Source organism: Manis javanica, chromosome 3, assembly GCF_040802235.1.
Source record: "Manis javanica isolate MJ-LG chromosome 3, MJ_LKY, whole genome shotgun sequence".
Taxonomy (NCBI): domain Eukaryota; kingdom Metazoa; phylum Chordata; class Mammalia; order Pholidota; family Manidae; genus Manis; species Manis javanica.
This window is the reverse complement of record NC_133158.1, coordinates 18,497,364-18,511,031: the sequence shown is the minus strand read 5'-3', so window position 1 is coordinate 18,511,031 and position 13,668 is coordinate 18,497,364. Positions and strand designations below refer to the sequence as shown.

Here is a 13,668-nt window from a genome sequence, read left to right as displayed (position 1 = left end):
TTGTTACCAAAGTTAGCACCTTTCAAATAATTGTTTTGAAAACCTTGTAATCATGCTTCATGGAGGGTCTTCAAATTAGTTGTGTGCAAAGCATACAAAGTCTCGCTCTCTAAAGATCGTGATGCTGTTTCTTCCAGCCCCTAGGATGGTCTCTCCCTGAAGGTGGGACCTCATAGGCCAGAATTTTTATAAGGTAAGACAAAGTGAGAATTTACACATGAAAAATCAAGTCAGCAATCTACTCTGATGTCTATACTGTGAATGGGCTCCATCCATTCTAAGGTAGAAATCTTATGCCAGAAGCTACTAGACCAAAATCAAGTGGACCTTTGGATTTCTTTGTCAACACTGACTTTCGTGAGAACTGCCATGTCTGACTTCAACCATTTTTAAAAAGCAACATTTTTTTTGTTTTAAGCTGTGGGGAAGTTTGTGCCCAAACTATTTATTTCCTTACAAACCATCCTGTCACACTGAAGACCTGCACCCTTCCCAGCATTTCAATATAGTTCTCTTGCTGGACTTTGCTTACAAAGTCAGTCCAGCCATAGATCAAATACACAAACCAATTTTCTTTTTCATTGGTTTTAATATAAGAAATCTCATCCCACTCTTTTCTTAGTTCATTTTTTAGAAGATTAAAGTTGGGGGTCCTTTTAATTTTAAAAAACAGGACACTTTTGGTATTCAGTGAGAATCATTGTCTAAAATTCACATTTTATGAGCTTCCTGTTTCAACATTTTGCTGTGTATTTCAGGCTATATCCTCAGAATCGGCATTTCTTTCATTCTCTGACATCGTCTCCCCAATTGTTAACCTTCAGCACTTCCCTCTGCATTAAAGAGAACTCTATTTCTTCTTGTATTTTTAGTGCAAGCCAAAGATGGAATCTTTAACATTGTCCTTAAGTAAACTTGATTACACCCCACTGTTGTAATCAAGTGAGGGGTAATAAAGTTGGGGTAACTCAGCAGTGACCTCAAAATCAGGGCGCTTTCAGAGTGACCCATTTCCCAAAATCAGAGGGGCCACTAATATGCTATTCCTGAAGTCCCACACCCTTTTTTTCCATCATCCCCCATTCTCAGAGATTCTGTTTGGATTTGTCTGGGGTGAGGCCTGGATATTAGGATTTCTTTTAAGCTATTCATTTAATTCTAGGGTGCACCGTGGCCGAGAGCCATTGAGAAAGAATGAAGAGCCCCCTTCCATAGAAATGCTGGTGTTTTCCTGTGACACCACTTTATGAGACCCCTGTCTAGTCACATTAGAAGCCGAGAGAGTGGCTGAAAGTCTTTCTTTTCTTGCCACCCTCAAAACTTCCTGTGATCCTGAAGCACATGTGAATCCATTTTCTTTCTCCACAGTGCTTCCAGAGGGAAGGTCATGGAAGGGGCCCACTTGAGCATCGTAGTGGCAGTTACCCAGCTCATTTGAGGCGCCCATTCAAAGTTCCCTAGAATTAGATTAGGGAAGCTGGCCTGGGTGCAGCCCAGCTGGCCCCAGGCTCTCCTGCTGGCCCCCTGCAGGCACAGAGCCACTGCTCCCTCAGTCATGGCCCCCCTGCCCCCCAGGGCACCCTCCCAGGTGACTCATCAGATGCTCCCTCTCTCCCAGCCCCACTGTCCCACCTGTCTCAGGATTTCATCTCTTTCACTAGGTCCATCCATCATCAACAGGCTTTACAAAGTCTAGTATTGCAGCAAATTGTAACTAAACTAACTCAGACCAGTAAGCAAACGAGAAAGCATGTGTGTCCCAAAAGATCAAAAGCAAGAAATTGGAACATGATCACGCAGGTGTAATTTCTGACGATAACGTGCGCAGGCTAACAGATACTCTGTACAGAAAAGAGTAGGCACCCTGGTGTCCACAGGGGACTGTGGTCATTGTGAAGCTGGGGGCGCCTGCCCATGAGCTGTGCAGCTAGGCAAAACCTTGGCCTGCTGCTTGGAGTAGCAGCTGTGCTGAGTCTATCCAGGGTTTCTCAGCCTTGACATTGCTGACTTTCTGGGCTCTTACTTTTTGCTGTTGGGGGCTGTCCCGTGTTATTATATCATGGTTAGCAGCACCTTGGGCTCTACCACTAGATGGCAGTGGTTCTCTTGAATTGGGGCCCCCCCCAAATGTCTTTAGACATTACCAGATGTCCCCTGGGGGTGTGAAAAGGGGTAAACTATCCCCCAGTGGGAACCACTGGTTTAGTCTGAAGGTATTTTGTGTCTGCATGTGTATAATTTTGTTTCAGTATCAAAAAAAAATTTGAAATGACAGTATTAAATAAAGTTGAACCTCTGAATGGGGCTTTGCAAAACAGGCATCCTTTTAAAAAAAAGGACTATCATTTTGCATTCAAAACAGTGGGAATGTATAATTGGTACCCTTTAATAGTTACAGAAATATCAGTTATATGTCAGCTCTGTAGTTTACTGTGTTTCAAGGAAGAAATTTTTATATTAAGTCACTCTTTAAAGCTTAAGGCAAAGAGCTCAGATAAAATACCTTTAATCATAGATGAAGATTTCACATCTCTAGAGTGTACTTCTATGTAAATTTTCACATTGCTGAAATCCAGATTTTCATCATCTTGAGTAAAATATGATATCATTTATGATAAATGCTTGTGTTGCAGAAACTCAAAAGCTTTCTGAGGAAAATTGTAAAAAATGTGTTTTATTAGGTTAGATTCAAATCACCATTGAGAAGATTCAGAAATTGCATTTTCTCAGCAAGACTGGGAACAGACTTGTTCCCTACAGACAAGACTAAGGCCAGCATGAGTTAATGTGGATCACCCGTGAAAATAAGCAAGAAAACTATTTATTATGGACATTTTTGAACATAAGCAAAAGTCATGAAAACTATGTAAAGAAGCCTCATATATCCATTATCCAGTATCTTACCACCAGTTAATCATATGGATTTCAGACCTGCTCCAGCTCTACCCCCCTTCACTCTGCCCCCAGACCTCCCACTCTCCTGTCTTGTCCTGCAGCAAATCCATTTGGTTCCCTATTGATTGACAGAGTGGACTGTGGGAGAAAGACAGCCATAGTCTGGTGTGTTAGCAGTAACATCAATCCTTATTCTTTTAATAATGGCTCTCTGCTTTGATATTGCCAAGGTCCCTTCACTCCTAAACATTTCTCTTGAGAAGGACTTTCAGGATCCCAAACTGGAGCTGAAAATGGAAAAGCAAAATACTTCAGGCCCTGAATATGCTTGTATGAATGAATATTCGCTCCTGTGAGAAAATTTTCAAAGAATATATTAGTAGCTCAAAGTAAGAGACGTACAGAAGGATATTCTAATTATGGTGCTGGGATTGGCTTATGGGGAGTTAAATATTGTCTACAACTGTTAGTCCTTCAGACAGCAAATGTTAATATTTTCTCTTAATTTTCCTGTGTTCAGTTAGGATGGGGGGATAATCCCTGGGTGGAAGACATGGCTGGTAGACTCCAATCTTCTTCTACAGTTCATTATTTTGTTCTTATATGGCATGGGCTTGCTCACTCGCTCTCTCTCCCTCCCCTGACCCCAAGTAGTATTAGGTGGATACAGGCACCCTTACCTAGAGACTGCATTCACCTTGGCTAGGTGTGCCCATCCGACTAAGTTCTTAGCAATGGAATGTAAGCAGAAGTGGTCAGCCTCACTTACTTAAGAAACAGTTGCACTCTACGTCCTTGCAATGGGGAGAAGGGACAATGAATCTGGCTACTTAGGAGCCATGGAGGGAAGGCTCTTGGAGAAGAGAACAGAGCTGACCCAGCAGCGGGGCTTGCTGACGACCTCCTGACGTAGTCACCCAGAACCCCAGAGAAACAATGAAACCATTCTCATTTGGGATTGTCATTAAAACACTTCCACCACTACCCAAGCCAATACAGATGGAATCGTTCTTGGAAAGCGCATCCTTTTGTTATCCTCTATACTTCATTTTGTGATCTTAAAAAATACTTTTTGTGTCCTTGTTTAGTGGTTGCCCTGCCGAGGGTGGAATCAACCTCCCATCCAAAATTGGTTTGCTTGTGAGGACTGAGGATGCCACACACGCCCAGAGGATGTGACCAGACTTATTATCCACATTATGGGATTTTCCTGGCGAGAATAGAGCAGGTGCAAGCAGCAATAGCAAGACAGTCTGGTCGGTTTTAGTGTCTACTGTGGCCAGCAGGCAAGGCCGGGATGAAATGCCAGCTGCTGCCGATGGCTAGCCTAGCTGCGGGGCAGGAAGCAGAGGGGAATGTGTGGCCAGCGCTCAAACATCAAAGATGGAGTTTTCCTCTTTAGCACAGTCCTGGTATATCTTAATGAGAACCCGATAACCAAATGGAGGAATAATCTTTACATCAGAAGTGGTTAAATTTACTTATTTACTTCAGTCATAAGAGCATTAATATTCCAAACCCTAAGAAAATCCTTTTCTTGCTGCAGTTGTTCCAAACTCCAATAGGTTACCTACGCAGGAATTAAAAAATTTTGGAGACAGAGAAAGTCACAGAAGCCCATGACAGCTGTGACTTTTCTTAGGACGATCACGTGAATTTTAATCTTGCCAAGAGATGCTAGGAGAAAAGAATGAACTTGAAAGGACAGACTTTCAGTGAACAAAGCTATGTTTCCTACTAGCAGAAAAGTGAAGTAAGACACCATTAGAAGACTAATCATGCCTTTGTATAATTGTGTTCCTTTCAAAAGAGGTAGGTTATTAAATATCTATCTTAAGGTGTTTAATTCAAATATCTGTAAAACTTCTGGGGTAACTTACAAATTAAAAAAAAAATCTTTTGTCAGACTACATGTCACCATACTCATAAAGGAGTAGAACAATTCTGCAGATCAAATGCTAGAAATAGCTCTGGGTATCCCATAATTCCTCAAGATAATTATGCACACTAAACTGATGGTGACTGTGGGTTAAAAGAATCACACACTGTCCAGTTATCCTCTTTATGTCACTGGGCAGAATGAATACCTGTGACAGGGCTTCTTAAATATCTCTTCTCCACCTTCCTCTTCCACCAATTCCACTGCCGTAAGAACTGGTAAATCCCCAGGAAATGTATGGGGAAAGCAGATGGGGGAATAAAAGGAGAAAAAATAAATATGTTAAAAAGACAAGGAAAAGTTTCATCCTATGCATTTTAAATTTCATGGTCTCTGGAGAATATTTTAATAAAGCATGTCCTAAGTTGGCATCGAAACTTTAATTTTGCAAAACCTTTAGAAATTACAGCACAACTGTATCTTCAAGAAAATGAAACCCTTTACTGTACTCCCTAGGTTCGAATACAGGTTTTAGCCAGAAAACAATGTGTGCTTCTCACATGGCTGGCAGAAAATAGGATTCCTATCCTAGAAAGCTATGCAGAATGGTATAATTCAGGTAAAATAAGTGTACTGGGACATTTTTAAATGCACACTTTTCCAACAGTTTCCATGTTCTCCAACTAGAGTAGGAAGGCCACTTAGTTTCATTTATAAATGACTTTTATTCCTTCTAGAAGACAAGCAGTAACAGCTTTAATTTACCTGTGAACTTGCTGTTACTGAGAAATAAGAGAATTGTGTTTATGCCTGGACATTGCAACCTAAAACATCTTTGCATGTTTTCTCTGTGTAATTTGAAGTGACTTCAAGACTTGAGGCTTTCAGATATAAATTCCAAGTTGTTTATTTCTCTTAAATGTTTGCAACCATGGTACAGATTGGATTGAGTACCCACTCAGCCATTTTCCTTGACGAAAAGCGCAAAATACCCTTTTCTGTAACATAAACCTGCTACTCCCCTTCTTTTTTGAGTGGAGTGGAGTGGTTGTCTGGGGCCTACCTGTTTGATTTCTACTCAGTTCTGTCTTTTCTAATCAATAGCGTCTTTGCTAGCTCTTATTGCAACAGGGTTTTATGTAAAAAACTTCCTCTGTTAAAATGACCATGTGCCCTCCTGGCACTGGAGTGTTCTGATAAAAGTGGACAGAAAACTTTGAAGAGAGAATTCTGTGGCTCTGTTTCACTTAGAGGAATTTTTTTAATGGACTCCAGAGTGAGGAGGAGAATGTGGGAGTCAGAAAAAAATCTTAAGAGCCCAGGAGGAGGGGGATGATGGAAGCTAGGATGGAAACTTCGGTTCCAGTCATCTAGTTTTTCTGCTTTTCTCAGTTGGTAACCTGAGATAGAATGCCTGCGGCCCTTTCCAGACAACCCGTTATGATGTCCAATCTCCTTGTTATCCCTAAGCACTTTATATACATCTCTCTTTTGGCATATAACATGTTCTGCCTTGATTTATGGCTTGGGCACATTTGCCAAATTTCTCCAATGAGCTTGCTAACTCTGCTTTATCCCTGTGTCCCCCTGCACTGCCCAACCCAGCAACCCAGCAACTGGCTTCTTTTAGCTTGCAATACATATTGATTAGATCGATACACTCAGGTGGTTTTCCAGACTCCTGTAACTAAGATTTATGATATCAAAGAGCTTTAACATACACTACTTGAAAAGGTTTTATAAAGTGGAATTACAGAGGCATCGTAATAGGTTTTTAATCTTTTAGGATTATTTCATTCTAAGAAATTAAGTCAAGGTTGTTTTATTATTTGTCCAGAGCTAGGTTAACTTGACAGTTAACAGCAGGCTGAATGATCTGACAGGTGGAAACATGAATTAACAAATTTTAATACGGTTTCAGGATATCGAGTGTACCTATCAAAGGAGCTGAGGGGATGGAGTAGTTTTAAGTATTTTTGCAGTTAATTGTTGTTCCAAATAACAGACTCCCTGAATATTAGTGCCTAAAGCAGTAGTAGTTTGTATTTCAAGATTCAAAGTCTAGAAATGTTAGGTTGCTTATTTGGTTAAACAACAATATTAAGAAAGATGCCTACTCTTTTATCTTTCTGTTCTGCTATCTTCACTGTGTTGACAGTATCTTTTCTCATGGTTAAAAATGACTGCTGTGGCTCCAAGCATCACATCCTCACCAAAAAACATCCAAAAAGGAAGAATGTGGGCAAGAGGGCTCTATTCATGGGCTAGGTTAGACCCCAAAAGTTGTCCAAGTTGGAGAAAAAGAATAAGGAACCTCTTGGACTCAGATAAAATTTGCTTTTACATCTGTTTATTCTAGAAGTAGCTAATTAACAGTGCATAAGATGCTGATAATGGGGCTACTGTGTAGATGGATGGAGACAGTTTCCCACTACATCCTTTGCCCTCCACCAAGGGGGTTGTGAAGTTCAGTGGTCTTGGCAGTTCACACAGACTGACATATACACCAGGTAACTGGAGAAGACTACTTTGCATCTGCTGCTCAATAACCCCAGCCACCTTAGCACACAGACAGCTTAGAATGCCAGTAAGACAAGTCTGCTACTGAACCCATGATGGCACTCAGATCTAATGATGGAGTTTGGAGACTAGAATTTTGAAGCGCCTGAGCTGGGACAGTCTTCCCCTTTCTGCAGAGGGTAGTTTACCCTTTATGTCTAGGAGTTCACCACTTAAGTATGAAAGCTTAACAGCAGTTGAGTTAGGGAAACAGGGAGGGAGGACTTTGGACACAAGGGATATGTGCAAAGGCGTATTGGTGTGACACAGTATTACCTGTTCAGGGCACTGCCGGTGATGTGCAGTGGCTGGAGAACAGGGCCTGAGTGGGGAGTGGGGGGAGGGGAGACTGGAGAGGCTGCTGGGGGCCAATGGCACGCACTGGGATTCGTGGAGGTAGACAGTGCCCAGAGGAGAGGTGACTGGGCCTTCCAGAAGTCTCGGGTCTGGGTCCGGCCCAACCCCATGTTCAACCAGGACCCTGGGAGTATGGCTGTATGGGTAGTAATGCACATGCTCCCTTAGATATTAAATAATGTGAATATCGCCTTGTGCTATAGAGGGCTTAGTGAGGGATTCCCAGGTAGGGACGAGGTATGTATGAGCTTCCCAGGCAGAGCTTATACAATGGTAATGAGAGAAGGGAGAGCAGGAAACACAGATGAAGATGAGGCCAGGATGGAGGAGGGGCCCACCCACGCACTAAACGCCTTCTGGGACAAAGAAGTTTGCATTCTGATCTTATAGGCTCTGGTAGGACCTTGAAGACTGGGCACAATCCCGCCCACCCAGTGATCTTTCTGCAAAACACAGGAGACAGGGCATTCGAGAATGTGGAGGGCTGATGGTGAGACAGAAACTTGGCAGAAATAACTGTCGCGTTTTGTTTTAAAAAGAGGGAAAAACAGAAGGAAAGGAAGAAAGAAAAGGGAGGGAGAGAGGCACTAGGAGAGGGAAAACTGAAAGAAAACAAAAAAGAGAAAGGAAAAGGAAAGAAAAGAGAAATGGAGAAGTAGAAACCAACACGGCAAAACTGCCAAGATTTGGCAAGGCTGAATAGTGAATATGGAGATTATTATTTATAATTCTGGTGTTTGGCTTGTTATATGCTTCCTTTTTGAGATATTTTCATTTTCTGAAAAACAAACATGGTCAGGTAGAAATGTAAATAGATACAGCCTTTCTGCAAAGCTATTTGACACATGGAATAAAAAGACCTAAAAGTACTGATTTGTGACTAAATAATTCCATGCCTGCACATGCAGATGAAGATTTACAGATGAGAAATTTTCTTTTTTTAAAAATTATAGTATCATTGATATACAATCTTATGAAGGTTTCACATGAACAACATTGTGGTTTCAACATTCAACCGTATTATCAAGTCCTTACTCCTCCCCTCTCTACCCGTCCCTCCACCAGCCCTACCCCTGGCCATTGCAGTCACTGTCCATCAGCGTAGTAATGCTGTAGTCACTACTTGTCTTCTCTGTGCTGTACTGCCTTCCCTTTGACCCACCTATATGTGATTGCGGATTATAGTGCCTCCTAATGCCTCTCTCGCTCCCCATCTACCCTCCCTAACCCCTTCCCTTTGGTAACCACTAGTCCCTTCTTGGAGTCTGTGAGTCTGCTGCTGTTTTGCTCCTTCAGTTTTGCTTTGTTGTTGTACTCCACAAATGAGGGAAATCATTTGGTACTTGTCTTTCTCCACCTGGCTTATTTCACTTAGTGTAATATCCTCTAGCTCCATCCATGTTGTTACAAGTGGTAGGATTTGTTTTCTTCTGTGGCTGAATAATATTCCGTTATGTATATGTACCACATCTTCTTTAACCATGATGGACACTTAGGTTGCTCCCGTATCTTGGCTATTATAAATAGTGCTGTGATAAACATAGGGGTGCATATGTCTTTTTGAATCTGAGAAGTTGTATTATTTGGGTAAATTTCAAGGAGTGGGATTCCCGGGTCAAATGGTATTTCTATTTTTAGCTTTTTGAGGAACCTCCATACTGCTTCCCACACTAGTTGAACTAGCTTACATTCCCTCCAGCAGTGTAGGAGGGCTCCCTACACTGAGAAATCTGTTTTCTATTGCTTCCAGTACAGTGACAACTTGTTTACCTAGCTCTGAGGGGGTAAGGGGTAGATGTGCTAAATTCACTTCCTAAACAAAATTAATGAGCTATTTTAACGGAAGTCTTCCTCAAATACATTGTACCTGTCCTGATACAATGAGTAGAGTATTCTGAAATGCAACCAAACTCTCCTTGATGATTTTTCATTAATATAATTAACAAAGTACATGTTAATAGATTCACTGATCCAAAAAGCTGTTGAGATGGGATGGGCTTCTCGCCCCATGTAAGGCAGCTTTGTTTTTTCACCTCTCCTGGTTCTTCTTTGGCCCTTAGAATTGGCTGTCATTTCTCATTACTCTTTGCCTAAACTCTCATTAGAGACCACCCATGTCATCAGAATAGAACAAAACCAAACTGAACCAGATAACCTAGTTTGTACACATGGGATCTGAAGTAAACGTATGGGCCAAGGCCTGGAGGGGTGCCTCCAACCATCTGGGGAACTGGTTAAGAATGCTCTTTCCTGGGTCCCACTCCAGCTTCTCCTAATGAGAACCTCTGGGCCCTGCCAATCCTTGAAGAAGTTCTCACAAATGTTAAAATGTGAGAATACCTGGCTTATGGGTTATCAACATCCATGAGCTCAAGGCCATAGAAATCCACCAGGTTCTCTGTGCAGTTGAGCTGCCTAAGGCTGGCACGTTCAGGAATCGGCCCCGTTGGCTTCATTCCTGTGCCATGCCAGAAATGCTAAATGTTCCAAGTATCATACAGGCCTCTATTCCTTAAACTTGCATCATTTGTGTGGGTGGCGGGTTAGGTGAGGATTTATTTCCTGGGCCTCTCTGTCTTCAGGTTTGCAGAAATTTCTGATGAGTGGCTGGCCCAAGGATAATGTCTACCTGGTCTTATGACCTGGGTAGAAATAGAATGATAGTTCCTCATGTTTTCCAAATACAAGATTGTCTGCACAGACTGATGGACTGTTACAGACGAAACAAAATAATGTTGACCATTTACCTGACTTACAGTAAATTGGCCAAACCCTTTTATTATGACATCCCTCTTGGAGTGAATGTTTAATAGTTTATATTAAGCTCAACTAAAGCAAATATATTTTACTGTACCCATTTTTAATATTTTTAACAAAATTATTTTGCTCACCCTCATGTTTTGTATGTTCATAAACAGTTTTAAAGTAGTATATATGTCTACGGTTTCTTCACTTTAAAGAGAAAATGTGGAGATTTTTATTATGCATTTTAAGTTAATAAGACTCCAAATGTCTTAAATATCCTGATGGTCAACTAAACAACATGAACTAAAAAGGTAATAGAACATGATACCATATTTAGACATTCACCCATCTCAGCCGCAAACAACAGCAACAAAAAAAATCACTCCAGAATGAAAATACTGGTATATTTGTATAATGCAAAGAGAAATACAGATATAAATCCTCAAAACAGAAGGTACCTTAATAGAAACGTAGCATTATAAGCAAAAAATATTGTACAGTACTTGCAGAATTTAGTCTTTCCATGTGAGAATACAATGTGTCTAATGAAGAAATATTATTTAAAATTATCGTTCTCATATCAGTTTAAAGTAACCATCAGTAGAATGGCACAGCTTAACCTAATGAACATTTTAAGGAAATGCTTCCAAGTAGAGTATCATTATATTCCATTCATTTACACCATGAAAAAAAGGACAATTTTCAAAGTAGAAATTAGTTTCCTAAGACAGAGTAAAACTGGGCTTCTCAAAACACAAGCTGTTTCCATAAAATTATTTTAATTTTTTTGGCAAAAAAAAAATACCTAAACAATTTTTTTCTTTACTACTCTGCTTTTCAGAGCCCTCCCAGTCCAAGAACCACAATCAGTATACATTTAAAAACATGCAATACTGTATTTTGTCCACACCATCACTAACCAAAACACTTTTTACTCTTAAAAGTTACAATTTTACAGAAATGTTTCCACTCAAGATCTCGGTATAACACAGAGAACAGCTGTTGCTGTCAGTGTATTTTCTAGTAGTGTAATGGTAGGAAACAAATCTTACTTATTCCTTGTTACTGCTTGAAAAAACCGCTGCCTTGCTACTCGCTCCCATTTCTGCTCATGAAATTCAATATTAATACTGACCAAAGTTCTCAACACGGTCAAAGAACCAGAGCAGCACAGCTGACCCCACGGCTGGCAATTCAGAGGGAACTTGATGTCCCCTCTTCTCCTGCTTCCGACAGAAGACCCTCAAGAAATCCGACTTGTGAAGTCCCCTCCGTTCCTCTACGTCACTGCAAAAGGTAATGCCACTTGAGGTTGTCAAAAATAGCTTCTGTAGAAAATTGGCCATGGTATTTAGGAAACGTCGTGTGAAGAAAATTAGTTTAGCCTTTTTTTTTAAAAAAAGAAAAAGTAGTAACACATGGAGTAAAAGACGTCAGTACCAGTACAGAGACGCCAGGGCCTACTGTCAGGATGGAAATAGATTCAGGATGAAGGCGCGGAGCTGGGGTGGGGCTGGAATATCGAAACCCACCCTGGCCCGGGAAAGGGAGCCTGTACAATCCAGGTGCTCATCCACTCTCAGAGTCATTTTGAAGGCAGCTTAAAAATTAAAAAGGGGGGCAGAAGAGGGAGAAACGACGTCACAGTCCAAGCCAACGGGAAAGGCCGGGTTGGGGTGCAGGTGGCGGGAGAGGCCCTCAGAGACCAATGCCTTTCAAGTCGCAGGGGAGGGTGGCCGGGGTGCTCTGGGGGCTCTGGCAGCAGGGGAACTGGGCCCGGAAGCAGTCCCGCAGCTCCCTGTTGAAGAGGAAGCACACGACGGGGTTGATGCCGGCCTGCGCGAAGGTGAGCCACACGGAGGCCGTCAGGTAGGCCTGGGGGACGGCGCCGGGCCGCACCAAGACCCGCAGGTAACTGGCCACGACGTAGGGCCCCCAGAGGAGCAGGAAGAGCAGCGTGACGGCGTAGAACATCTTGCACAGCCTCTTCTCCGTCTTGAACTCCTCGAGCACGAGGAGGCGGCGCGCGCCGCGGCCCGGCCCCGCCGGCCGGATGCCCACGAGCGCGGGCGGCGTGGGCCCGCGGCCGAAGCCCGCGGTCCAGTTGGCGGCCGCCTGGCCGGTGGCGCCGGGGCCGTGGAAGGTCCAGTCGTGGCTGACGGCGGGCACGAGGCGCGCGGGCCGCATCTTGCGGCGGTCGTGGATGAAGAAGAGCAGGCGGAGGTAGACGAGGTGCGTGGCGCCCACCACCACGGCCAGCAGCAGCAGGAAGCCGAGCGCGCCGGGGGCGCCGTCGGGCCTCTGCTCCAGGGCGCACGGCGCGTCCTCGTCGTCGCCGCCGCCGCCGTCCAGCACGGGCGGGAAGGCCGCGGCCAGCGCCAGCGCCCAGGCGGCGCACACCAGCATGGCGGCGCACGGCCAGCCGGCCAGGCGCTCGGCGTAGAAGCGGTGGTGCGCGATGGCCAGGTAGCGGGTGACGCCCACGCCGAGCAGCAGGAAGGCGGCGTGGAAGCAGAAGAGCGCGGCCAGGAAGGCGAGCAGCTTGCAGCCCAGCGCGCCCGGCGGCGCCCCCGCCGCGGCCGCCGCCCGCCGCGCCGCCAGCATGACGGCCGGGAGGCAGGCGAGCGCGCGCAGCCCGTCGGCCAGGCACAGGTCGAGCAGCAGGTAGTACGGGGCGCGGTGCAGGCTGCGCTCCCGCACGATGAGCAGCGCGAACAGCACGTTGCCCGCCAGGCTCACGCACAGCAGCAGGCTGAGCGTGGCCAGCTTGAGGCCCAGCGCGGCCGCCTCGCCGCCGCCGCCGCCCGGCTCGCTGGCGTTCGCCATCGCGGCCTCCCCTGGCCGAGCGCTGCGCCCCGGGCCGCTCCCGGCCTCGCCGCTCCGCGGGCCCCGGGCGAGCTCCCGCCGGCGGCGCTCAGCCCGCGCCCTGCCGGCCCCTCCCCGGGGCCGCGCGCCGCCGCGCCGCCGCCGCCATCTCAGGAATGATGCGCGCGGGAGGCGGCGGCCACTCCCTGCACCTTGGGCGCCGCGGGCTTCACTGCGGACAGGGCCGCGCCGCCGCCCGCAGCCGCCCGCATCCTCCGCCTTCTCCTCCTCCGCCTCCGCTGCCGCCGCCGCGCCTCTTGGCTCTGCCCCCCGCCGGGCCCGCCGCCGCCGCCGCCGCCGCCGCCGCCGCCGCCGCGGAGCCCCCTCCCCTCCGCCGGAGCGCGCAGCGCGGCCGCCGCCGCCGCCAG

At 45.3% G+C, this 13,668-nt stretch overlaps 1 protein-coding gene across 1 annotated transcript; it reads right to left on the bottom strand.

The window, feature by feature from the left end:
• Positions 1-10,798: 10,798 nt before the first annotated feature.
• On the bottom strand, positions 10,799-13,363 carry GPR27 (G protein-coupled receptor 27). Its single transcript, XM_037019208.2, has one exon. It carries the CDS (start codon positions 13,259-13,261, stop codon positions 12,134-12,136), a length of 1,128 nt encoding a protein of 375 aa, XP_036875103.1. The 5' UTR covers positions 13,262-13,363; the 3' UTR covers positions 10,799-12,133.
• Between the last annotated feature and the right edge of the window lie 305 nt (positions 13,364-13,668).

Coding starts and splice junctions, on each gene's coding strand:
- GPR27 (XM_037019208.2), bottom strand. CDS start 13,261: ATGGCGAACGCCAGCGAGCCGGGCGGCGGCGGCGGCGAGGCGGCCGCG.